Source organism: Larus michahellis, chromosome 2, assembly GCF_964199755.1.
Source record: "Larus michahellis chromosome 2, bLarMic1.1, whole genome shotgun sequence".
Taxonomy (NCBI): domain Eukaryota; kingdom Metazoa; phylum Chordata; class Aves; order Charadriiformes; family Laridae; genus Larus; species Larus michahellis.
The window spans coordinates 103,168,065-103,195,595 of record NC_133897.1 but is presented as its reverse complement, the minus strand read 5'-3'; the positions used below and the strand labels follow the sequence as shown (position 1 = coordinate 103,195,595).

The 27,531-nt window shown below is 39.3% G+C and overlaps 1 protein-coding gene across 1 annotated transcript in view; it reads left to right on the top strand.

The window, feature by feature from the left end:
• Positions 1-27,531, top strand: part of AHRR (aryl hydrocarbon receptor repressor) — an 87,332-nt gene that overhangs the window by 57,272 nt on the left and 2,529 nt on the right. The window contains exons 4-10 of the mRNA XM_074573591.1: positions 2,506-2,606; positions 18,892-18,981; positions 20,272-20,401; positions 21,835-21,968; positions 23,302-23,501; positions 25,163-25,281; positions 26,217-26,358. Coding sequence (XP_074429692.1) covers positions 2,506-2,606; positions 18,892-18,981; positions 20,272-20,401; positions 21,835-21,968; positions 23,302-23,501; positions 25,163-25,281; positions 26,217-26,358 — 916 coding nt within the window. The remainder of the gene's footprint in view (positions 1-2,505; positions 2,607-18,891; positions 18,982-20,271; positions 20,402-21,834; positions 21,969-23,301; positions 23,502-25,162; positions 25,282-26,216; positions 26,359-27,531) is intronic.

The following is a 27,531-nucleotide window of genomic DNA, read 5'->3' as shown; positions in this document are numbered from 1 at the left end:
GGTTTTCTGCCCATCTTTGCTCTGCTTTCCCCAGGTGACAGGCTATCACCATCTCCTCTCAGCCGTCCCTGTACTATCAGCCGAGCCCTGGGTGGATTAATGGAATATTTCCAGGAGGCAGAACAAGGGTGAGCAGTGAGCAGCGGCTCTGCTGCCTCAGGTGCGAGGATCAAACATCCCCGTCTATGAGGAGCTCTTTCTTCTTGCCACGACGGGTGTCGTTCGTCTTTGATGGTGCAATGGGTCTCCTTGCAGCCCAGGCCAGTGAGTGGGGTATGTTATGAAACGGATGTGTGTGGCCTAACATACGGGTAACTCTAGCTGGCAAAATAACATTAAAATACTTTCCATTTGGAGATGGAATTTATAGTAGCCAGACGAGCTGCGGAACAAACATCTCTTGTGCTGCTGCTGCTGTGTTTGTGTGAGCCTGAAGGCTAACAAACAGGGAGGGAGCTCTGGCCCGCTCAGTCGGGTAAAATAATAGTTTCCACTAACGATGAAGTTCAAACTGGCGGAATTTTCACAGCGCCAAAAGAACGCATCAAAAAAGTAAACCTTCGTTTCCTCTCACCCCTCCCAGTCTGTCCTTAAACCTGCACAAAGACTGCAAACCACTGTGTCAATAATTACAAAAACATCTTTTCTGAGGGGGGAAACTCTGGAAAAGGCCATTGGAATAGGGGTTGGGCTTTTAAAAATTATTGTCATGAATGTCCATATGTCTGTTCTTATGGGCAGGCGTAGCAGAAGGCTTGGCCGGTCAAGGGGGGGAAAAGTGACCTCTTCCAATTAGTTGAAAAGGTATACCAAAATGAAAATGCAAATTGAGGAATCTGTATCTCCTGTTCATAGCAGCCAAGCTTGCAAGTCTAAAATCACAAAACTGTTTTTGCTGGAAAACATGGGTAGGGATCTGGTTTAGGCAGCTTGGGATTTTCCTGATGTGTTTTCCCATGCCCAGGGGAGGGATTTATTACATCTAATTATACATTTGAGATGATTGCTTTGGGGTAATGACTGACATTATCACTGGCGGCAAATATTTACCATGTAAGCTAAAAAACATCACGGATATTTAGTCAGTGTGGTTCTGCATTGCCATCATCGGTTGTAAAATGCATATGTACTTTGCAACAGTCCCTCACCAGGCTGTTAAATTGATAAGGGGCTCTTGCACAGCCCTTCAGAAAGGAAGTGACTCCATTTAGATCATATCCTCAGTCATTTGCAGCAAACATTATTCAAGCCATTTAAAAATGTAGACCTTTTTCTTAATTTGGTATCTTACTAAAAATTTAAATCCCATTCTCATGGCTTTTATCAGCAAGCTCAGGAGAATTAGAGGCTTGCTGGCTGTCTCCGCTTCATATTCTCATTTGGTATAAACTATTCCTGTCCGTCTCAACCCTTCTTTTTTTGGATTATTAACCATCTCTGGCAGTGGCTGCTCCAGCTCTCCTTTAGTTGGAAGGGACAATGTGTATCAAATGTCCCAGCTAATCTCGCTGGTATGCTCTCCTCTCTCATTCTCTCCGTGGAAAGGAGAACAAACAGAAAACTGAATCTCTGTTTGCTACCGGCATATTTGTATGACCCATCTCTGGGATGGGGCAGTAAGAGTAAAGCTGATTCCTTAATTTTTACTGACCAAATGATAAAGTCGGGTTCCTGTCATACTCCCTAAATCATGCAGATCCAAATGTGTTCACTGCTGTAAGCCTTCTCAGAAATTCTTTCACTATCCCCAGAAATGGGATTGTATTACAGGGATTTTTCTATGGGATATATCGATATGAAGACTTTAATCTGAGTATTCAACGACACATCAAGCAATGATAACCCGTGTGCTGGGAAGACCACTCACCAGTTTTGACTCCCATGAAGGTTTTCATTGTTATTAGGAAAAATATATGCCATTTCAATCTGTAGTGAGAGAATTTAATGAATTTCATGTAGTAAATCACCTGCTGAAAACAAACTTTAAACCTCTGTTTAAAACTGAAACAGTTTAAGAACATTCCCTTGAATCTTACAGTCAGGCTCAGACACGTAGAAGGGAATAGGGTAAAGTGAGACTGAAAATAATCTGATGCCAAGAAGGTCAGCACTGAAAAGAAGAAACTTATTTCAGTCCCTTGTCTTCTGAGCTATACAGGCATTTCTTTATATTGTCATAATACATATTTTTATAAACAAAACAACTTGCTAACTTTCTTTTCTTTCTTTCCTGTGGGTTTTGGTTGTTGCTTTCTGTAGAGTACACTAATGCAAAAAATATGTTCAATAAAAAATGTGATAGATATTTCATGTAAAAAACATCTGGACTGCCAAATATGTATCTATCTCCCTCACAGCAAAAGAAAGTTGTCAGTGACTGAGATCCAGACCACAAAGACAGCAACTCCCAATGAAATCAATGCATGTTAAATGCCTAAATAAGAATTTTAGTCTAGCGACCCTAATCGTTATGATTTCTAAGTTGATAATAACTCTTTCCAACAGCCATTCAAGAAAAGCACTTTAAGAAGCAAGTTGGCCCAACGATAAAAGAAGACAATGTGTCTAACAAGACTGCTGTACAAGAAGGTGGACTTCTCCTAGAAGTGAGTGCAAAAATGCCGTCTTTTCTGGCTCTGACTTCTTTAGTTTGATGATTTGGGTTAATGCTTTGTGGCAATTTTGAACGAATGGTCGGTCTTGGTGCGAGTTGTTCAAGGATCACACTTGGGAGCACTTCTTGCAAGAGCAAAACTGGCAGTCGTCATAGTCCCAGTCAGTCTCTGTTTGGGCAACTGTACCTTGCACCATTACGTCCTCAAAATTACCAGTGGACCAGTTCTTTGTCACTTGGAGTGACAGCAGAGCTTTATTTCACTTGGCCCATATTTTGATGGTGCCAATAGGAGCTTGCCTGGTTTCTGATCTGAGTTGAGAGTATTTTGGGATATTTTAATTTATCCTACTTCCTCAACTCTGTGCTCCGAGGGAAGCGGTGTGTGCAGAAGTTAATCCTTCTATGTATTTTTATCCCCTTCAGGATGACTTTATATTGGCAGAGCAGCATAAAGGGGCCATACTGTTACTGAGAATTGGATCCATTAATCTGGATGAAGAATTAATACTGCTGTGAACTACTGAACCAGATAGAGCACAGCAGTCCATCCCAGATACATCTGCATTTCAAACGCATGATGTAATAATGCCTTTTATACACTGAGGTCCTTGGAAATTCCTATGTGATTAAGAGTACATATGTATAGTTGTTTTGGATAGGATAATATTAATGGTATAAAAATTGTGTTTTACTGACAGCTCTGAGATACATGTAAATGTAAATTAAATAGTAGCCTCCGGCAAATAAATGCTATATACTATTAAAGAAAAAAGACATTTTATCATGGGATCCAATATCGTAAGTCATTCGAGTCTGTGGAATGGAAATTGGCACCCTGCTTTACTTCCTCTGAATACTTTAGAAGATTTTAATTTTGTATTTCAAAGCAAGTAACACAGAGGCATCTGATTAGTTAGTGCTAGTGCTAAATTGAGATGTTTGGCTGTCAGGTATTATTTGCAATCATTGCCATTCTCAACGAAGAGGGAGTCCAGGGCGTACAATAAGTGATAAATATGGTGAGTATCTAATTTTTAATGAGGCTCTCCTGTCATTAGTTTGTGTTTTGTTGGGTGTACGTTACATGCCCACAAGTTGTAATCATTAGGGATCTTCAAACAGTATCCCTACGGCCTCGAGCACATGGAGAGAACACTGATACGTAATTTCAGGTAGGTTACAAGAGACCAATACTACTGTGTATGCTAACGGCCTGCTCACTGCAGGGTCTATAGGAGTCATATTCCTTTTGAATATATGGGAGATATTATCTTTTTTTATCCTGGATCATACATAATGTGGATCATTAACTAGATGATTAAGTTAATGTTAATATGAATGTATTCACCAGGCTTCATTTATGGGCATGTCTGACCTAGGATAAGAGGGTGAATTTTCCTTAGGCCTTGCTGGGAATGTTTCCTGGGGACTGAGTTTGGCTCAGATGCTCATTCAATGGCCATAGCATGTGAAGAAAAGTGGGGTTTTTTAGTTGTTCAACCAAATTCACCATGTTGGTTATTAGGGACTCTGGGGTTTTAACTAAACAGTCGCATTTGTGATTTCTTCCAAGGAAAAGCAAATCATCTTGCTTTGCATATTGACTTGTGAATCTGGCCACTTTATTGGCTCTCAAAAGATATTTTTCATCTGTCAAAAGGCACTTTGCTCCTTGTGACACCACCTTGCACTGTGTAACCTCCGCTAGAGGCTTTATATAATACAAACCAGAATAATCTGAATCACCAAAATATGTGTGAATAATACTATCCCTAACTGCAATGTTAATGGAAAATCAGGGACAACTGCATTTTTTTTCCTAGTGGTTATGATCACTGTGCTCTATGCATAGATAGAAATATGGAATAACAAGAACTCTATTTACTGGTAAATAATGTATCTGTGACTCTCCAGTCTTGGAATAATGCAGCACTTCCTCTTTCAGCTTAAAAGAAAACAGTGGAATTAGGCTGTCTTCAAAGTATGTTTAAAATGTTTTTTATTTCTAAAGGCCTCTGCCACAACATGTGTTTTTTATTTAAGATTTTATAGAGATTTTTTACAGCTATAATCAAATAGCTTTCATCAGCAATAATAGAATAAACAATGATACCAGTTTATCAAAGACTTTTTAGTGGAGCACAGCAGGTAACTAAATAAATAATTTCTTCCAGTGTTTTAAGTTTTAAGATCACTTCTTTTGGATAAGAGAGCTTTTTCTTGCCATCTGTCTGTTTCCCTTCGGAGGGAAGACAGACAAAGCTCTAAGAACCAAAGTCCAATTTTACTAATGGTCTTTTTCAGTATCTCCTATTCTTGCAATCTTTGCTTTCCTTGGAGTCTTCAGACTCCGACTGCTGACTGCAGTAATGATTTTTAACTTTGCAATTTCGAAATATTTTCCAAGACAGGTGGTATTGCAACCCTTGTGCCACATGCCTTCTGGCAGAAAATGGCCACATTCAGTTTCTGAAGCCTGTTACTGAACACTTAAGGAACACTGGGCCAAACCCGTAACCAGAAAAGTGGGAAAATAAATTGTATTGGCAGTCAATAAATCCAGACAGAATTTATGGGGTGATGGGGTGGAGAAACACAATAAAATAGTGACTTGGAAAAATAGGAATGATTCACTGGTGGGTATCTAGGCAATAGGCTTGATTGCAATAATCATCGCATGGCTGTTAGCCACCTCCTACTCTTCCCCCCAGCTACGCTGTACTCACAGTCTCAAGTCCAGACTCAGAGTCTACACTGTTGTGCAGGTTATTTCTCATCCCAAATGCATGTGTTATTGCCATGTATTATGCTATCCTATCTGAAGAATTAAATGTCTTTTGTTGAGAGGGAGGTCCTCTCTGGACTTGCTTTCTCAATGGCACGCAGTCAGGCAGTGGCCCCATCATCATGACTGACATTGCTTCTTGCGTAATCATCACCCATATACGAAGCAGCAACCTGCTAAAATTGTCATGTGGACCTTAGTGACCACCCCACAGTTGCTCCTGCAGTTGTTCTGCTCGTTATGGAAGAATCACTGATGTTCAGATTTCTGTCTCAGTCCTTGCTGCTGAAGGAGATGTCTTGATGGTCGTTCCTTCCTTCTTTCTTTTGTCTGTTGGTCTTCTGTTTCACTGTTGTAGGCTGCTGCATAGGATTTATTGTATTTCTGTCTCCAGATGTACTGGACATAATTCTTTTCAGGTGTGAAAATAGTGTTTTATATCCAAAATGTCACAAAAATTAAAATGAAATCTGGGTGAACCAGGCAGCTCTCAAACAGATGCTAATGGAGTAAGACTGCCTGGTTCTGTCATGCCCCATCTCACTGATGAATACTGATAAAGGCCAGACCTAGCCTGTTTTGTCATTTCCGTGCTCACCGGCTGCTCACACTCTTTCATGGAAGGTCCATGTTGTTTTCAGGATATTCCAAGACACTCTTTTGCCCAGTTCACAGACAGATTTCCACGAGTCCTCTTCTCTTAACACTTCAGGGCACAAGAATCACATTTCTGTGATTTTGTCCCATGTTTTTCGTTACGGTTGCACTGAAGATGCCAGTCATCATGCTATCTTGGTATTTCTTATTCAGTGACACTGTACATTTACTCTTCCTGAGCAGAGATGGTTAGCTCTGCATGCCTGAGTTATATTTTTCCTGCTAAAACCAAATAATGACATGTGGTTGAATAAAAAGGTATTGGACTTCGTTGCTCTTTCACTTTAAAACACACGCATGGGAGCAAGAAATGCAATAACCTTTCAGGCATAATTTGAGTTACAATCCAGAATGGTGGCTGTAGGCTTAATATGTCTGCGTGCCGAAGAGAAAAACCCCATAGCCTATTTTTCTGTATGTAGTTCAGAGTGATAACAGGCTCCCTTACAAAAGCCTCCACAATGTTGCTCAGATGCGGAAATCACCTGCTCTTTCAGTGGGAACATCTGCACCTCCCTGGGTCTGCAGCCCACCCCACCCTTCCGGAGCATCTGCTGGTAACTACGCCAGCCTTTATTCATTTTGGCATGTCAGGAGACTATGCCCAGGAGACCCCTGCACTCAGTGTACATCCTTAGCAGCAGGCTGCTGAGCGCTTTGGAATCTCCTCCTGCATGTGAAAGAGACTTCATTTCTTCCGGCCAAACACGGGACAGACCTCTTAGTTTTCACCAATGGCAGAAAAAGCAAATTATTGACATTTTGTATATTATTCTATGGTAAAAATTTCATTCTCCGCCCTTCCTAAACAGTACAATGACTACAACTTACTTATTCGTATTTTTAGACCAAGACTGTCAGATGCCTGGCATCTTAAAAAACATCTTCAAAAATAAAGAAATAACTTCTTCAAGATCATGTGTGTCTTCAGAAGTGGAGGAAAACAGTAAAAGCTAGTTTTGGTGGTGCGGCCCTTATAATTCTCTACTGGTATCAATAATCTTAGCTTCACTACATTAACCACTTAATCGTCTAAAGTTGGATTTTTCAAATTGAGCTTCTGTGTTTTGTAGGCATACTTTTGTTCTACCATTTAGCAGATGATTTTTGCTGATTTGAGTTGTAAGTAACATGTTGTAAGCGAGGCAATTCAGGTATCTAGCTACTGAACCAGCAGCATTTGTGCTTGGAATTGAGCATTGGTGCAAAGCGATAGCAGAGTCAGGTAAACGCACTTTATCACACAGACAAGTCCTTTATATATTATCTCTTAATTCCATATCATGGATTTAGGCATTGTTGTGAATAGGAAATTTTGATTCTTGCTTGGTAGTTCCCGCTGAAGTCAGTGAAGCTTTTTTTCTTTAGCTTTAATACCAAATAGAGCCCGAGTCTTCTTAATCAAAACCAAGGAAAGTCAGACTTTTTATCTAAGTAAAGGATTCAGGATTTGATAGAACGCCAGCTTGAGCATGTTGTTTAACATTGTGTCGTTACCTTAAAAGTGGCTGCAATTAATAAGCTTTCTGGGAGTTACTTTGAACAGAGAGGTGCATGTGCACATTTTGTCACTGAAAGGTATTTCCAGGTGGCCTCTACTAACAGCTTGAACTAGGGTTCAAGTTTCATTCCAAGGGAGTTGGAAAATGATACATTAGAAAACATCCTATTGGTGCTGTTCTTCACTCTGCATAAGGAAATAACATAGGAAACCCTTTTCCCACTTGGTTTCCTGTAATTTTTTTAAACTTGTTAGTGTAATTCCACTTCCTCCTTCCAAACTGATTTATGTAATCAGTACTTGATAAAACTGTGCTCTTGAAAAAGGTACTCCAGTTTGAATTTCAGTCTGAGAGCAAGAGATTTTACTCTTCCTGTTATTTTTTAATTTAAACTTGAAAAGGAAAATTGGGAGTCAGACAAAGTGCGTTGTTGACCAAGGCACGGGCTTCAGAAATGAAAAGCTGGTAGAGAGAGACATTTTGATTTATTCTGGTCTTGAACTCCTTTTCAGCAACGGTGCTGACTCTCTTAGCACAGTCCTCCTAAAGTAAATCCTGTTGGATTTTGATACCATGCTTTACCTTTTAATCTACTGGTTTAAAATGGTGCCACCAAAATAGGACGTTGTTATAAAGAGCTCATAGTCTCAGTGCATCTTCTTTTTCAGTTAATACAACTTTTAAAAGTTACCCAAACAACCCTTTTGCTTTCCTTTGTTTTCTAGCATGAACCTTCTCCCAGTAATTCAGATGACATGATTTAAGCTGACATTAGTCACTTGGGATGACTTACAGAGAATTTAGCCATGAAAAAAAGAGCCATAAATAGGGTCAGGAGTAACTTGCCATTTTATCACATGCGTACATTCGCTTTCTTCTTGCCAGGCGCAGGCAAAACACAAAGGAACATTTCAGAGGCCCTGGTCCCTCTTTTTTTTTTTTTTTTTTTTTTTTCCCTTTGCAAATAGGCATATTTCTAAAATCCAGACTTGAAATTTGGCATGGCCACAACTTTGTGCAAAAAATATCCTTTCTGTTGCCCTTCAAACAAGTAACTAATGTTCTCGCTTATTCCATTCTTCTTTTTTTTTTTTTTTTTTCTTCTCAAACAAATCCGGACAGAAAAGCCTGTGACCTCTAAATACCATTTGCTCTCTCCTCCAGTCCTTAGTGCTACTGTTAGGACTGTAACGATCACGGATGCTGCCACAGCGCTGAGGTTTCTGAAATACAGGCGGTGGCACCCTCCAGCTCGACAGAGGGGCAGAGCAAAACCAAAAGATGCGATCCTCTCCCTTCAGATTTGCAGCCTAAATATAAGACAAGATGCATTTTGATGGGCAACAGAGCGCATGGAAATAATGAACAAAATGGTAACCCCGATTGCCAGTGCTTATAATGTACGAGCAGCTTGACCATTGCCAGGACTTTTGCAAGGGTTTTAAGGAGGGATTTGAAGGGGAAAAATCAAGTACCCCTGTAGAGGCTTGCATGGAGCCTTTTAGCAAAATGGGAAACAACATTAAGTGCTCGTTTTCAAATCTTGCATATGGGTGAGGGGAACGTGGTTGGACTGATGGGAGTTAGTACTTAGCTTCTCCAACATGAAATGACAGATTATAAGTGAGGGGGGCGCAAGCTGTGAGCTGCCAGCCCAGGTGTGCAGTGAGGAGGGACAGCTGGCATCCTCTCTGGTTTGCACTGGCACGGGAAAAGTTGGCTTCCATTTGTCAGGGCAGAGGCAATCTCCCGCTGTCATATGAGGGGGCCTAGCTGAGAAATTTCAGGCGTACCGATGAACGGAGAAGTTGTCCATCAGCAGCGTTAAGGTAAAGAATCAATAAGCTGTGCCAGTCCGGCACAGACCAGATGTGGATCCGAATTTCCGGCCACCGTTGCTGTCCCCAGACTGTTCATCACAGCCAACTCCACCCGAGCTCACTTTTCACAGCCGCTTCCTCTGTTTCTGCTCAGGCTATTTCGGTGCCTCTGGAGACGGTCCAGCGGCCACGTGACTTCCTCCCCAACAAAACATATTCTCCCATTTCAGCTCGGTTAGGTTTTTTTTCTCTCACAGACTTCAGAGCTAACCCTTGGCAACCCTCCTCGCCAATCAATCGGTTCAATATCTGTATGTGAGCACTGCATCGTATGGATGCACCGGCACTTAGTCTGCTACTAGAACTGGACTTTGTGCATTCAAGTAATGAAGGCAATCATGACATGCTGCTCCTTCCATACAAGTTCCTGCATGAGCATTTGCTTTTGAGGAAGCGTCCTATTTTTGAAGATGGTAAAGTCATGTACTGTAAAAAAAAAACCCAACCCAAAGACATAGAAATACACTTTAAATAATGCCTATCATCGTAGATAATCGCAATCTTACATCGTTTATCTGGCCTTCAACTGGCTGAAGTGAAATCATAAATTAGTAGCCTAATCTGTATTTACAGCTGACACTTGCTTCCAGTGTATTCCTCATTCTCAACTCAGAAAAGCTAATGAGCTGGAGCTGTGGTATCTTCTCAGTAAGGTGAAGGGATGAGCAAGAAAGCGGGTCCAGACAAGATTGTGTGTTGTCCTAAGAATTTTTGCAAATTTGCAGTGATTTTTTTTGTGTGTGTTTATGAAGATTTCAAAAGAAAAACCTACATATTTTACGAGAAATATTGAGTACATTTCAATTTTACTTTTTGCCTACCTCAGTTACTAAAACTTGAATATGCCATTTGATGGGATTGAACTGAAAAGAAAACTGGTGTTAAAAAGCATGATGCTGACCATTAAGTGTACTGTTTCCTATTAGCAAGGATAGAGCGTTGATTTGGAGACAGGAGGACAGATAGGCACCCTTCAAATAGTTCTGTTCCTGTTCCAAGAACTTCAAGAGAAATCTCCATCATTCTAACAGTTCCTGACATTTTATGAGCAGAAAAAAGAAAAATGAGATCGTTTTTGTATCCCACTGAAATCGCAGTCGTCCCAGGAGTTCCTAGCTGCAAAAGCAGGCATTTTCCCCAACGTGTTTTGCACCTTCCCACCTCCTCACAGTTACTGCAATGCCCCCGCAATTCTCCAGTAACTGCGACGGGGCTTTTTTTTAGCAATAAGAAAACAAATAAAAGCAGGGGCTCACAGAAGGGCCTTGGGGAAGGGTTCATCTACATAACTCAGGCGGAGATTTGCAGTCATTGCTGCTGGTTTGAGGAGTTGTCTCTAACTTTCCATCCTTCCCTCTTTCCATATGATGATCCGCTGTCATCCACTTGGTGTCTAGATTAGAGAGAAGGTGTCGCTTGGCTCTTCGGGTCAGCGTAACACATCAGTAGTAGAATTCACCCCCGCTGCTGGTGTGGGGCAGGGTGTGTTTTATACAGGATACTTAGAGGACACAAGACATGCATAAGATGATAACTAGAACAATAAGACAGTTCCCAGAGTCAAATGCAGGAATGCCACACTCCCTAAAAACTCCACTGACCTGAAATGGCGTTTAAAAAAGCTGTTTTAGCATGTATTATTGAACAGAATGTGAAATACAGGTTGTTTTGCTCCTCTCCCCACCCCCTGAAATAGTTCCATGTTAGAAAATGTAATATATAGTGCTAAATACACAGAAAAATAGTGCTGTGAAATTAGGACATCACATTCTGTTTACAGTATATAGGCTGCAACATTGTGTCTTCTAGGTTTTGATTCCTTACAGCAAGAGATGTCTGCAATTCATACTTGTAAACAGTTTGCAAGCACAAATAAAAGTCAGCTGTGGATGGAATATTATGACGGCTTCTTCTCGCCAGGACTTGATGCACTTATATGTAAATAACACCGAAAAAAAATTCCAGACATTTGGTACTTACATATGTCTAATTGTCCAACATGTTGGATAAATATTACTCGAGACTCTTTTCAGTAAGTTATTTCTGTGGAAGATAATGGGTAATCTTACTACATTTGTTGTTGCAAAGGCTACCTAACTAAATTTATTATTACAAGTGCAGAGCAGCGAGCAATTAATGCTTCATTTTGAGTCTTCTCAAATGGAATTAATCAGGCTTGCATTTTCTATATTGAAATCGTTGAAGAGAAGACTGAAAAGCCCCAAGCAGCTGCAGAACTCCGAAAGAATGAAGGGCTGAACTTGCACTGAAGATATGATATTGCCCCAGCTTTGCTCCCATCTGTGAATACAACATCTGCTTTTGAGGAAGTGAAATGAGAAACTGCATAAATCAATATAAAGATTGTTTCTATTTCCAAGTGTAGTCCAGGGCATAGTATTTGTGAAAGAGCATTGACAGTAGGGTTCCATTACTGGTAGAGCACAGTTTTAAATTCAACATCATGATTAATGAGGAAGCTAAAGGAAAAGATATACAAGATTATGTCATACTTTAGTATCCCTTCATGATAATTGCTAAGGTAAATGACACACTACTCATCCAAGTACTCACTAGCATATCCAGTAATCGTGATACATACATCTATGCAGTAATAAAAAAAAATGCTTTTTTTCCTGACAATTTTAGAATTAATGATTTGAATATTCTTCTTCTTTAGATTACTATAAATAGTCTCCTATACTTGTGTAGTGTCCGTTAATCTCAGGAAGTGTTCATATACTCACTTCCCATATGAAATCCCAATTGGTAATGCAAAGAAAAGAATCAGGGATTTTTTTACAATTAGACATGAAAAAATCCACCAAACCTGACCATCAGTAGTGAGCATTGTTAGTATTAATAATTTATTCTAAACAAACACGCCATATAACAAATTTGCACTGAGGTGTTTGGTGTCACCCATGAATTCACTTTTGCAGCAACAAACCCTTCCCTAAACCTGTCTTTAAGGTACTAGTCGTTAGTACTGCTCTGATCTGGAAGCACGGTCTGAATTCTCATTTCTAGTGTTTAGTACTTGTGAAAACAATGGGATTCAATTGGGATGTATCTCTTTCTAGCGTGCACCACATAACATGCGGCACATACAAAGTCAAACGATGCTTCAGCTCTTCTTTCTCAGTACCATCTTGGGCAGAGTGGTTGGCTTTGAGGTGCCGGGCTCATCGGAGGCCAGCGGTTCATGCGTATAGTAAAGACGAGAGGCCCTACCACAAGGACGTGACACAGACTGAGCAAGCTTTGTTACAAAAGCTTAGCTTGGAAGGAAAGTATAAGGGAAGAAAAACTACATTTACAGTTTTGCATCAGGCAATCAAAACAACTTTAAAGGCTAAGCTGTTCTTGGTGGTGTCCAATACTTATTACATATCAAGCATATAAAAAACAACATCACCATGGTTTAAAATGCGTTTACATGTGTGCACGCATTACAGTCTCACCCTCCAGGGAACTACTATGTTTTCTTGAAAGTTTATAGCTCACAATTACCAGAGCTCAGTGACTTACATTTTCCTAACCCATTTCCAGGAAGCCAGTTTTGTCTGCTGCCTCTTGACGAGCCACAGCCCTCCAGCTCCCTTGTTAGACTGAAGACACATATATAAACAAATTTCTCCAAAGTTGCCCTCATTCCTTCATAGAAGTGATGGGATACTGAAAAATGAAATAACGAGAAATTTCACCAGCTGAACGGCTCATAATCATCCATGCCTTTCAGATGGCACAGCTGTTCCCTCCGACAGTACATGGGAGGGCCAGGGTTCAAATTCATGAATGATCTTTGAAAATTCTTCCAGGCCGCGCTTTGGGAAGTGCCGCACTAGATGCTGAATTTCCGTACTGCCTTTAAGGAGCCTGAAGTGATATCCAGGCTCAAGGAGACAGGCAGGAAAGCGAACTTCATTTTATCTGGAAAGACAAGAATAGTGACGGGGGCATAATGATCATATGTATGTATTTCTTTGTATTTGAAAATAAACATTTCTGCTATGAAAACCAATCAGTTGGATCGAACGCTTTCCCTCCGAAAGGCTTCCCGTATAAACCCATGGCTGTAGGCTTCAGCCTGTAGGGTTTACTTCCTCCTCTGGCTCACATGATGGAAATTTGTCTTCTGGTTTGTTTCTTTTGCCTGAAAACTAAGCAGTACACACAAGCCTTTGATCAAAACTGAATGTTAAAAACAATTCTGCCACTCCCCCTTTGCACGAAATAGTGCTTACTCACAGAAATATTCCTTTTGAAGTTGCTTTGTACATATCAGAGAAATACATAAGAGTCCAGAGGGCTAAGAGATACTGTACTTGTTGAGCAAAGGCCATATTCTGATGTCACCAGATACGGTATTTCTGAATAGTCTTTTATGTGGGGTTTTATTTCAGGGTTCTGTAAGAGCTTCTTTTTTTTTTTTTTTCATTTTGCTTTATAAAGAGAACCTCAGGGATTCCAGAGGGATTTTTGAGAAGAGCAATTATAAGTCCTAAAAACACCAGTGGAAAGAAATACTGATTCACTAAACAATACAGTTAAAGACAGAAGACACATTAACTGTCTGCATTTTCCTCCTAATATGCATAAGACAAGAACGAGTATATCATTTCCAGAGTTTTTAAATAGCTACTTATTTAGATCATCAGAAAATGGCCCCATCCCACATAGGATGCAAAAACCCAGCGATCCACTATTAAATGAAGCTGTTCCAGATAAACTGTGAGCCAACTGACCCTGGAAATTTAGTACCCAAGTTGCGTGACTTGAAAATCTGTTCAAAGCAAGGCATGGCTGCAGGCCTTGATTGTTGTACTTTAGTAACCATAGTAACATGGTCTCTGGAGACCTAATGCTAGTGAATTTTCCTTTATTTCAAGGAAGAGTAATAAGAGAAATGTGGCTTGGAACTTATTCTCTCCCTCTCCCCCCCTCCCCCCTTATTTTTACTATGCCATGACCTTGACCAAACTATCTTTGAAGTATTTGCTGGCTGATTTTCTGCTATGGGACCAGAAAAAAAAAATCAGGATATATAAAGGTTCTTGCCAAAGGAAGTCCTGTCCTATCTTCCTCAAAATATTTGCCTTCATTCCCAAAGAGAACCTCTTGACTAATAATGTTTCAAAAACTTCTTAATGGAAGGAACTGATAACTTTCATCTCACAGCTACTGCGGGCACCAGAATAATGTTGTACTCTCTTTGAACTGACAGATTAATTGTTTTTTGTTTCAGTAGCAGGTGCAGCTTTTCGTGAGTACATAATTGGATGTACATGTTTTTTCAAAAGAACACAGGCCCCTGTCTGGTGCCAAGCTCTTTTTTAAATTTTTTTTCCATTTGGGAAAAAAAACCACAATTTCATTTTTTAAGTACAATGTAGAAAACTCATGTAAGTGTTTTTAAAAAGCCAAATACAAACAAACAAATGTTCACAATACATACTTAAGTCTGTCTCACATGTTTCAGCTATTATCCTGGATTAGAAATTCCATCTGTCATTGAATCCATATGGTTTACCAAATGGCAGTTTACAACCATGTATTTTTTGCAGATTCAAAGTTAGTTGGTTTTTGTTGCAAAAGTTTTAATGTCCACACTCATATCTGTCTGCGTGTGTGTTTCTATCTGTGTGTGTCCCTGTGTGCTTGTATAAGTATATGCAAATTGCTAAAAATTGTGATAGGATGCAAATGGACTTTGTCCATTAGAACACACCAGTTGTACACAAAGCAAATAACATCAACATTGAGCCATGGAGTTCGGTCTAAATCCAAGATCCCTGTTTTAGGCTTTCCCTTATTTCTACTGAAAAGAATAAAGTAAATGAGGAGAGCTGCCTTTACTTCTCTGTGCTGTCCTCTCTGTGTTTTGGGCAGACACGTGCTTACATTAGGAAGCGCAGACTGCACAAGTATGAGGCTGGTCCATGTTCTCTTTCCCTTTCCTTGCCCCCAGTTTATCGATAACCCAGGCAGATTCCTGCTGTGGTTCTGACACAGCACCCCAGTGCAGCCTCCTGTTCACTGGGAACGAGAGAACGCTATCGCCGAAAATTTTATTTCAATAACTGAGAATGTTTAAAATCATAAGTGGAGCCATATACTTTGTTGTCCTGTTTACTGTGAGACCCAGTAACTTGGAACAAAAAATTCTTGTTTGTTTTTGTTCATTCTCACGGACTAAAGCTGTCTCTCTCTTCCACTCAGTCTAACAAATCACTAAGATTCTGGCCAGAATAGCAGAAAATCTCTATGCAGTGTTACTGTAAAGGGCTTGAGTATGGAGTTGTATATGATACCTGAGAGATTTATCTGAGAGGTCGGAAGAGGTCTTTTCCTACTAATTTGCAATCACTGAAGCCCACTTCTGGGGTACCAGACCTGTGAGACCAAACACCCTCCTCCTTTTCCCCAGCTGTGGTAAGTAGGTAAGAAAAGTATAAATCTTAGCCTAACTCTGACTCTGTTCAGAGTCCTCTGTGCTACAGATGTCAGATTTCACGCTGAACTGCATTTTAGGGTAATATAGTAAAAACAGAAAAATTTGCAGTCATGGGTAAGACTCACTGGTTATGAAGTTCTACTCCGTGTCCAGCTCATCTCTTCTTAGTGTGGTTGAAGCAGCAGGTTTCCCAGCTAAAGTGAGGTTTAGACACAAGGAATTTGTGTTTATCCTCAGTAGCTTCATGTGGCTTCATGAAAGTTGTTGTTGCATCGAAGTGGGTTTTGCTTTCCCTGCCTGCAGGGCAGAGCATCTGATGGTTGTGTTTGGGGTCATGAAAACCAGGCAATGCTTACTTAAGAGATCTTAACTCAGAAAAGGACATCAGCATTTTGAGAACAAAACAAAAACAAAGCAGGGGAAGTTTGTAATTCTCTTCATTTACTCCTTCAAATCCATACTTGTTTCTGGCTTAACTGAAACACATGGCTCCTTGAACTTTTCCTCCACTTCTTCATTCCTCTTACTCTTTCCCACTCTTCCTTAATACCTCCTACAACCTCATAGATGTAGTTGCCAGTCCACTGATCTGAACTCTTAGAAATACACATGGTCCCATTTCCCCTTCCCATTTTTACAAACTGCTGCACCTGGTAGAGCCCAACTTTGGCTTTGTGAAAGAAAAACTTGTGTAAAGAAAAAGCTGCCCTGCCTTCCACTGTGGGATAGAGACTGATCTCTTAGGGTACATGTCTGGGCCTATAGAGTATGTACACATATGTTGGATGAAGAAGATTCATTTTTGCATAGGAGTATTTATTTCTTGATCCATAAAAACAATCCTTGTTTTTACAAAACAATCCAGGTGCTCCCCCATCCATTCCCTACTGGGGCTGAAAAAGTCGATCTTGCCTGCAGGACAACGGAACGCACATTTTAGGGATGTTCAGCATGATACCGTGTGAGATTCTCTGATCATATTCAGATCTTGTGGTCATTTTCTAAGCCTTCCCAGATAGGGCTTGGTGCATGAATTTGCATAGGTTAAGAACATTCCTTTAATGTTCTTAATTTCTACTTGCCACAGCTGTGCAAGCAGGACCAGAGGTCTTTTGGAACATGCATGGTAACAGCCACAGACATCTGCATGAAGGAGCTCCCTTAAATGTCCTATGGTTATCTTTGTGGAAATTTTTAGTCTGTTCAAATTAAAAGGCCTGCCAGATGTTCAAAATGTAATAAAATTCCTAACATCACATCACTGATGGTTTCATTGCTGTGAAGATGAGTCCAAAGAGACAAGATGCCAAAAATGCTTTCTTGTCTCCACTTGACACTGGAAATGGATATGACAGATACCATCTACGGAGGCTCCTCTCTGCGCAGTGGAAGGCGCAGATGTGAAGATGTAGAAATCTTGACACATCGTCTTCTGGTTGGTGAGGTGCTGGGATGAATTTGGGCATTACTTAGAGCAGAAAATAGCACTGGTCCAGCAACTCCTTGTGCTCAAAGAGTCGACAGGGATAACTAGTGTTCAACACAAACCCAACTAGGCAGAGACAATGCTTATTCTGGGAAGGATCTGTATCTATGGAGCTGACCTGCAGCTGAACATGGTTTTCCCTTGACTATTCTTAGCGATGACTCATGGTTAGAATTGACTTCATTGAATCAGTTGCTGCTACAGCTTTTTCCAAATGTAGGTGAGCCATTACAGTCTCTCCACTAGATTTCTCCAGTCACCGTTTCACAGGTTCTCTGAGGTGGAGAGCCCTTGGCTACGTATGGTCCCTCTGGGCCACATCTCCAAAGGTGCTCCACATTGACTGGGGCCAAAAGTTTTCTGAGGAGGTCGGCCTATTGTGCACTGAACTCTTGAATTTCTGCCCACCATTGTCACAGTGGGAACAGGCTTCGAGCAGTCTTGGAAATCTGGTCCTTATTTAGGAACCGAAAAGAGAACCAAGCTCACAAAACTATGTCAGTGTATCTGGTTACTGAGCAATTGAAAATCTGCCCTCATTGTGCTTCAGGATTAACCGAGGATTAATAGGCACATCACCACAACACTCAATTGAGAGAAAGGTGAAGGAAGGATAATAATAATATAGCAGTATTTCATTGGCAGCTATTTGAACTGTAATCTCAGAAGACCTCAAAACCATCCCATGAAAGGATCATCTAAACTACTTTGGAATGCAAGCCTGCTGGTGTGAAGATACGTTACTGAATCTTTATCAAGGGAAGAGAGGCAAAATTAGTCAGTCTGCACGCAGCTCGGTAGATCTTAATGTTTACGTCATGTATTTCAGTTAATCCTTACTTTTATTTTTGCATTTCTTTGGTTGTTTTCCTTGCATCACTGAGTCTATGAGAATTAATTTAGCTTTTTTCTAGACTAAACATTGGCCTATATCAGTGAAGTATTTATTGCCTACTTTTTATATTCTTTGCATATATGCAATTATGCTCTGTATGTATTTTTATAGAAGCTTAAGAAAATAGCCATACTTTAAAATACACATCCAGTTTTAAAGTCATAGCTACAACAGCACATGTATTTAGTTTTCTTGTTGGAGATTATTATATTCTCTATATGTATCAATGCGTATAAATTCAAAGCAATTATTATAGAATGTAATGTTTTAAATTAAAAGCAAAAAGTAGTTGACACTTGCTATTAAACTTTTAATTATATGAATTAACGACAAAACAAAGTTTAAAGTGATAATAAACTGGTAATGTAATACGGTAGTTACACTGTAATTAGCTATCCTAACTTTTTTAAAAAAGGAAAAAAGCATGTTCCAGATTGTTACTCGTTTTTCATGTTAGAAAAAACAAAGACTTTTCTGCAAAAAATGTAATGTCCAACTTTTTTGCAGTAATTTTTTCATATCCAGAATATTCTTAAAATTATTACATTGTATAGCCATTTTACTCTTTACTTTGTGATTATATTTTTAATTATTTTCTTTTCCCTTCTTTAGTCACTGAATGGTTTTGCATTGGTGGTGAGTGCAGATGGAATGATATTTTATGCCTCATCGACGATTGTGGACTATCTAGGGTTTCATCAGGTAAAAACATTAACAAATATTTAGAATACTTAGTCACTGTCATTGTAATGACTTTCTTGTTGTCACTCCTGCTAACGGGCTTTGTCAAATGCAGCACTCTTGTTGTTTCACCTTATCCTTCTACTGCTGATTAGACATTCACTATTACTGAAATTAAGTTCTTTTATGGTGCCATTTCAGACTAACTTTCTTTTTTTTGGTGATCTGACAGAATTCCTTGTAGTGTTGACCCTTTTGCAAAGCTTTTGTTAACAGAACCATGATCTGTTATAAAAATAATAAGCTAAATGTTTCCTTTCAATTTCATTATAAGATGCTGCTATTCTAGACTGGCTACCCGTGTATAATAAATATCTTGTAAAGTCACAGAATAACAGAACCATGTAGTTGGAAAGGACCTTGGCAGGTCATCTAGTCCAACTTCCAACTCAAAGCAGACCCAGTTAGAGCAGGTTGATCTGCGACTCATCTAGTCAAGTTTTGAGTTCCTGTGACCCCTCTGGAAGATGTGTTCCAGTATTTAACCACCCTGACTGTAATTTTTTTTTGCTTACATCAAGTCCCAGCCCCAATGTTGCGACTTGTGTCTGTTGCTTCTTGTCCTCCTACTTCGTTCTTCTGAGTTGGGCTTTGTCTTCTCTACACCTGCTCATTCAGTTGATGTAGACAGCAGTAAGTTCTTCCCGAAGTTTTCTCAAGGCTGAACAAACCCTGTTATTCTCTCCTCTCCTGGTATGTCATGTGCTCCAGCCCTCTTAAGTGTCTTGGTAGCACTCTTCTGGGCTCACTTTGGTATGCTAATATCTTTCTTTCCTGGGGTACCCAAAATTAGAGACAACTTTGCCTTTGTTGGACTTCCTGAGGTTTCTGTCAGCCCATTTTACAGCCTGTCAAGATCTGAGTAGCTGACCTGCTCTCCCCAGTTGGTACCCTCCGCAAACCTGCTGAGAGTGCACTCTATCCCATCATTCACTAATCAAGACATTAAACAGAGTTGGTTCCAGCATCAGTCCCTGGGGGATGCCACAAGTCAGCAGCTGCCAGTTGGACTTCTCTATGACTCACATTTGCACATGCACAAAAGACTTCGGAATAAAACCAATCATCTTAGGATGTGAAGTCAAAAAGCAGATGTGAAAAACAGAGGCCTCTAAAATAACTTTCCTCAATCAATCTTTGCTCTGAAGGTATCTTACACCAGTCATTATTTTAAGGAAAGTATCAACCTAAAGATAAGTGCCTGCCCCACTACACTTACAAATTAAACATTTCTTGTTGTAATTGTTTCAGACTGATGTAATGCACCAAAACATATATGATTACATTCATGTGGATGATCGCCAGGATTTCTGTAGACAACTGCACTGGGCCATGAATCCTCCCCAGATGTTGTCTGGGCAGCAACTACAGACAGAAACAGGTGGGATTGTATATGTTGATTGGAAACATAGACACCGCTGTATAAAGTTATTGCACTCCACCTATGCCCATGCCTGTTCCACGTCTTGTCTTCACTGAAAAGCTGCGTAGTGGCCATTTATAATGTTTTCATCCCATAGATGACGTTTCTTCCTGATCCTTGACATGTGTGAGGTAGCGTGCGATACTGAGGTTAGAAAGTTGATGTTTCCTTTATTATACCTACAGGTATTCTTATCCATACAGAATGGACAGCATCGTTGCTCATCCTACCAACCTTTTGTTCATACTGACCAGGACATTAGTATTTCTCTCATTAATGCAAAAACTCCCACGCAAAACTTTGCTGTACAGTACCACAGCAGCCGCTTTTTGCCGGTTGTTTTCCCATGCAAAGTTGTGCGGATAGGAGTTTTCAGAAGAACAAGTAGGTTTAGCAATGCATTTTTTCCTCTGAGGCTGTATTTTCCTAGTATGGCAGGTAAATACGTGTTCTTAAGGTTTCTCCTACATGTGGCGTTAAGCTGAAATCACAACTGCAGAAATACAAGGGGATTGAAATTGTAAGCTTTATAAAGAATTATTGATCCCAGCAAATGTATGCATTTCACCAGAAGGTGAGGAAGTAATTGAGGAAAGAAATTGAGGAAGCACAGTCTCCAGAAGGGTGGGGAGAAACTTGCAAGCAGTCCTTCAGCAGCCTTTATGAAGTCGTCAGGAACACAGTCGCAAAACTTTGGTAGGATTTCTTGCAGTTTCTGTTTTGCAAGAGTCTTGCAGATACCTGAGGAACTTTGCAAGATTTTGTAGGAAGTACTCAGAAAACAAAACAACGTGCATGAATATTTCAAACTACTAAAAGTTACAAACATTTGGAATTTTTGTCCTAATATATACAGTAGAGAATTTCAGTTCCTGAGTTTGTACTTCTGTACCAATACCTGTGTCTTTTGGGAAGCAAGTATTTCAAAAACTATGCGCTTGTGGTCCAAAACTGGAAAATGCTTCATTAAAAATCAAGGAGGCAACAGCTGAGCATTAGCTAATCAGCCAGTGTTCATTTGTTTGTTTTTTTTCCCTTGCATTAGCATTTTTCCTTATTTTGTTCCTTTTTCTAATGTATTTTCTGTGATCTCTGAACTCAAAACCAGCAACATCTGTTACCCTGCTTTGCATCATTAAAAATCACAAAAACTCAGGAAATAAAAAAGTCAAAGTTTCTGAACAAACTCACCTGAATCCCATTGTAGAGCTTTTCTTTTTGCTTTTGGTAGAGCGTGTGCAGATGTACCTATACACGATACAACTTAATATTTGCCCCTCCATAAAGTAATTTTTAGCCATTTCCATAACAGCTTCTTCAACTGGCTACAGAACATTTTTCAGTCTTTCTTAGTGTGATCTGATATATATTGCCTCCACTGTTGTTCCTAGGAGAAGAATATATTCTCAGTAAATTGTTTAAAGCACAAGAGAATGACAGCATGACAACAGATTATTCTTCCTTCTTAACTCGTTGTTTCATCTGTCGAGTTCGCTGCTTGTTGGACAGTACTTCTGGCTTCCTTGTAAGTACAATTTCACTTAGAGAACCATAGTCATGACATGCTAGAATTTAATCACTTCATATGAAAAATATTTCAACATAAATATTGTGAAGAGCCATGGACAGGACACATTTTTCATTTGCTGTGCACTAATAAGAAACACCTAAGGACATTTATTAATATGTACAAAGAGTGATGGGAGAAAATAAGTTTGTAATATTTGAAACTGAAAGAATCTATGCACTTCTGTGTTTTAAGTTCTTTTGGACATCATCTGTCCTCGATTTGTACTGGGCCTAGCACAAGGGTGGCACGTCTGAATTTCACCGACTACCATTTAAGCACAAAGTATTTGCTTTAAGAAACAGGAATAATAATGATCCATTTTTCCCTTTTATAAAGGGTCCTTTAATTATAAAAACCAGAATTAGAAAGGCTACCACATGCTCCTCAAGTATCCTTACTCAGAGTGGCTCATTTCTAGAAATCACTTCCCTATTTGCGTTGTACAGACCAATGCTGTTTCTTCTTATGACAAAGCACGGCGCGTGCAAAGAAAATCAGAGGATCAGCACGAGACAGGGAAATGCAACTTCTGTCTCAGATGCTCATTTGCCGGAAGACTATGGGTTTGAACAGCCGTACCAGTTAGTCATTTCTGCATCCCTCTTTTAATCTTGTAGCTCTGGAAAATGCCCAACTCAAATGGACTGATTTTTCTCTGGTCATTTTGTGGTGGGTAATTTTTCCAGCGAGAGGCAGCAGCTTGCTATTAACTTGATCTCTGCCTTCTGATTATACAGAGATTTGAGGCAGGGATGGATGGTTCCTTCCAAACTGTGTATACTTTGTATCTGGCTATCTAGGGCATATCTTTTCCCTTGGTGTCTGCCTCGACAGCCCTTGGGTTGTGCCAGCCCATATACTTCCTACAGAAAGTGCAGGGCAAGAGGAAAGAAACTCGGGAGCCATCTCACTGGAGAGAACAGAGCATGGAAAAATAATAGTTCCAGCTTCAGGGTGAGGCATAGAGGAAATAGCTGTTTGCTCCACCATATGTTGCCTGTCTTGGCAAACAGAACGTAACACAGAACTTCTACTTTAAGTACAAAGGAGAGAAAAAAAAACCCAAAAACCGACCTCAAATGTCTGATTGTACTGTGGATACGGTGTACTCTGCTCACCATGCCTCCAAAATGGCATGGTTTAAATCGTATGAAGACAATGAAATTCCTAGTTTTTCTCAGTTTCAAAACTGGTTTGGGTGTTAACACAGTCCTAGGTTGTATTTGCATTTTTAATGTTCATACACTAAATGCTTAAGATAATTCTATTGTTTTTTTTTGTATAACAGACTATGCAGTTCCAAGGCAAACTAAAGTTTCTTTTTGGACAAAGGAGGAAGTCCTCATCAGGAACAGTATTGCCACCTCAGCTGTCCTTATTCTGCATAGTGGTACCACTTCTGCTCCCTTCCATGACAGAGATGAAGATGAAAAGCCTGCTTGTGAAAGCAAAACACAAAGCTGATGATGCAGCAGCAGCGAATACAATGTATTTTCAAATTAATATTTTAGCTGTTAATAAAGTATACTATGGGCTTTATGTTTATTAAGTATGTAAAAAACACAAATTAGGCTAAATAACTCTCCATTTTAAAACTCCGTCTTAGAAAACTGAATTATTTATCTGGATTTAACCATATAATACATCATAACTATGATAATATAATATAATGTAAATATTGTACTTTGTGTATAATACATATTAAGTATTATATTATCTTACATATAATTTTATAGAAAAACTGGAAAGTTAAGAAATCTTCCTAACCTTCAGAAGTTACCAACATGATAAGTCATTCTACTAGTTGTAAAAGTTGAAAAGAAAAAGTATTTTTACTAGGAGTTTTCAAATTTCAGTATCTTTGGGTAGCACAATTATTTGGACTAGGGCATTTTGGTAGCAAGCAAAGGAAAATTAAAACTTTAGAAAGCTGAATGTGCGTGTGGGTAGGCGTCCACATAGAGTCAAATGAGATGCATTTGGTGTATGCATTTATCTAACAACAGAAGGCTTATGAATGCAAAAGTCTACAATTGCACTATATGGCCTGGGGCTGATCACTCGGTAGCAATCACAGAAGATCAAGACAGATTGTGTTCAGACTCGTTTCCTTCCTAACACTTATTTTTGTTACTCTTCTATGATTGAATTTTAGTTGGTGTTTGGGGCTAGGATTATGTTTTCCCTTATTTGGTTAAACGTAACCTTACAGCAATGAGGTCCATTGGTGTGAAGCAAAATGCTCTTCAGTGTGACTGACAGCATCATAATTTGGCTTTTAATTAGAATATGCTTGTGTATGTGTGGATTTACTATCCAGACATGTAATGTGGTTCTAGCACATACATCCTTTTGACAAGAATGAAATTACTGGAAGGCTGATATAATGGACTACACAGGCTTTTAGAGCAGAGTTGGAAAGTCATTTCCACTTGCTAGTTTTCAGTGACCCAGGTGAAATTAATTGATGACCAGAATTCAGCTCCTAGAATTACTTAAGTCACTTAAGCGTTACTTAAGTTTTACTAACTGACTGGACAGTGGCCAAGGATTTGACGAGAATGAAGAGAGCATTTAACTTCAGTGTTTCCTTTGGTTCAGGCCTGAAGCATGCTGGCCAAGGATGGTGGGCAAATTTATATAGTCATTTCTTTTCTGACCATCTTAATAAAAGGAAAAATTTGTAAAGCAGTGTAGGGAATTGGCACCCTTTCCAAGCCCTAATATACATTTCGAACTGAAGACTGGAAGAAATTCATTCAAATCATATGATGATTATTGGAAATTGAAGTCATGCTAACTCTTCCGTGTGATGTATGTACCTTGAATGTACAGGCAGAGCAGGCAATACAGTGTTTGTGTCAATTCAAGCTGAAACTTATTATTCCAGATATAGTTAAGTCATGAACAGAATATTCCTAAACATAAATATTCCTCTTAATTGAATGCAGAACTCCAGTCATACACTGGTTTGACCAACTTAATGATGCAGTGAACATAGATAATTATTTAGTGTTGGTTACTATATATTTAAACCATAAGTCTTCGCTAATAGTCAACAACTTGAAGATCACATCTTTCAGAGTTTGTCATTTTACTATATTGTCATTCACTGACAAGGACTTTTTCACATTTTCTGTCCTCTACAGCTCCATTTCCAAAGGTAATTCAGGTCTGTGTGAAGCAGCAGAATTATGTGGAAGAAACAGTCATCATGAAGGTGCAGCTTTCACTAATGTGTTACAGATTGCTGAAAACCAAATCAAAGGTGTGTCTGCTAAGTACTTCTGGATTATATACAATTTATGGAGAACAAATCTTGTCTTTTCTTCTGTTAGGTTTTCCAGGTTTTGGTACCAACGATCTCTTTTTTTCTTCTCCCTAAAACCACTTCTGTAAAAAAATGCAAAAAACAAAAGAAATGACCACCACAAAAGACAGTACTGAATAAGTCTGCTGTTTTGGAGTGGGCAGAAATACCATGATCCTGAGTTTGCAGATATATAAACAATCATAGTAAATCTGAATACTCAAAGTATGCTTTCCTAAATACAGCAGCACTGAATTTAACAAGATTATGTGAAAGACTTAATAGTAAATGACCATATCTATCTCTCTCTGAGGAAAAGCGGATATTTTACAAATGCTAGTTTTTCCCAAAGATCAGAAAACAGAAGCAAATGAGAATAAATGTCTTTAAAACTCATGAGTTGCTTGCAGCTTTAACTCATGCTTTTCCAGTGTTTGCTGTGGCAATATTATGAGAGTCTATGCTGTATTTCAGCTTTTACAATGGATAAAATTTTGATGGTGAGTCTACCCCAATAGGCAACTTCTTCTTGAGTAGAGTTGTACTCAGCCTTCTGCCATACCTGCTGGAAACCTTTAACTTCTTTAAAACCATTCCTCTGTCATAGCCCCAGTTTTCACGATTATTTTCTTGTTGGTATAGTACTATTACTGAGAGGGAAAAATTGTAATGAACTAATAATAATGAAAAATCCTTGGTTACAGTTTAAGTGCCTCATTAAGCTTTTCAAATTTCATTTTTTAAATGTAATTTGCCTAGTTTTGTGACATACTTTAGCTTGTACTTTGCTGATGATTCTAGGGCAGCAAACAAACCTTTGAACATTCACCTGTAGTTTAGGTAAGAAATAAATACTGCTTGTATTAAAATAGATTTTCTTTTAAATCGTATAGCAAAGAATAATGGAGAAAATGGCATTTCTCTAGTCAAAGTACAAACAAATGAAGATCACTGGGTCTGGGTTCAAGCTAACACTCAACTTCTGTATCGAAGTGGTTGTTCAGAATATGTCCTTGCCCAACAGCAAATGTTAAAGTAAGTATATTTTTCAATACGAAAAAAATTTCTGTATTTCAGAAAAATGAATGTATTCTTTATGTATGAGATCTTTAAAAGGGCTGTAGTGACCCAAGAGAAGAGCTGAATGAGAAGGATTTAGTTTACTTACAAAATGGAAATCCGTTTTTGTCTTGGGTGATATGAAATGGCTATTATAATCCTAAACAATATTTATTTCTTCAGTCTTTTTTTCTTCCGAAATTGAGTGTACATATATACTAAACCAGAATACTTCAAAACCAAAATGCTTGATTATTAATATGTTTTGACTTTCTTAAAATGTATTTTGGGGTTTTGTTTTACTTTGCAGCTGAAACTCCTCGCTGATTTAGCGTCCTGGTTTTTCTATTTTTTAACATTTCGATTTGATTACGTTAAGGTGTTTTTTTTCCTTTAAGGATGACAATTGAGCTCATGTTTTCAGTTGTGGTTGTTCAACATAATCTAAACAGGGACGCTCATATGCATTGTATGTTTTAGACAGATACATCTAGTTGGCTGTAGGCTCAGCCTTGGAGTGGAAGCTAATCTCACAGATTTGCATTCAAAGGGGACCTCTGTGCTGGGTTTTAGCCTTTCCTCCCAAATAGGCTTTTCTTCCTTCCCCCATGGGATTGTCTGTTCCAGTTCCTGTGGGCCTTGTTGAGGTATCTCTTCAAGCTGGTCTGAGGGAAGAGATAAGAGAGTGCACTGAATGAGCAGGGGTCAGGAGGTGTACACAGCCGCCATCTGGCCCAGTTGAAAAAATGTGGCTGTTATCACCGTTTTTTTCCTTTAGGATGCTTCACAGGTGGAAGAAATAAATGAAAAAGTCTTTGAACTTCTTGAGTAGATATCCCTTGTAGGCAGTGTTTCTCCCAGGATCCACATGAATAGAAGAGGAGCTCCCACCTGAGGGTGGTGGAATGCTTCACCTTTACTGGGATGGCACAAACACCATCTTGCTGTGTGAGGGAATGAGCTTCTATTAAGAAGCCGATTAAAAGGGGCTGTTTCTTGTATTCAAGTCTACTTCTAAATTGGGTTTTGTATAATTAAGCATGCTCTTTGATGTTTATTTAGTTACATTTTTACCCTCTGAATGGATAAAATCCTTCCTTTGTGCTTGATAGTTCCTGCAGACTGAAGGGTTACGAGAGTTGCCCTCGG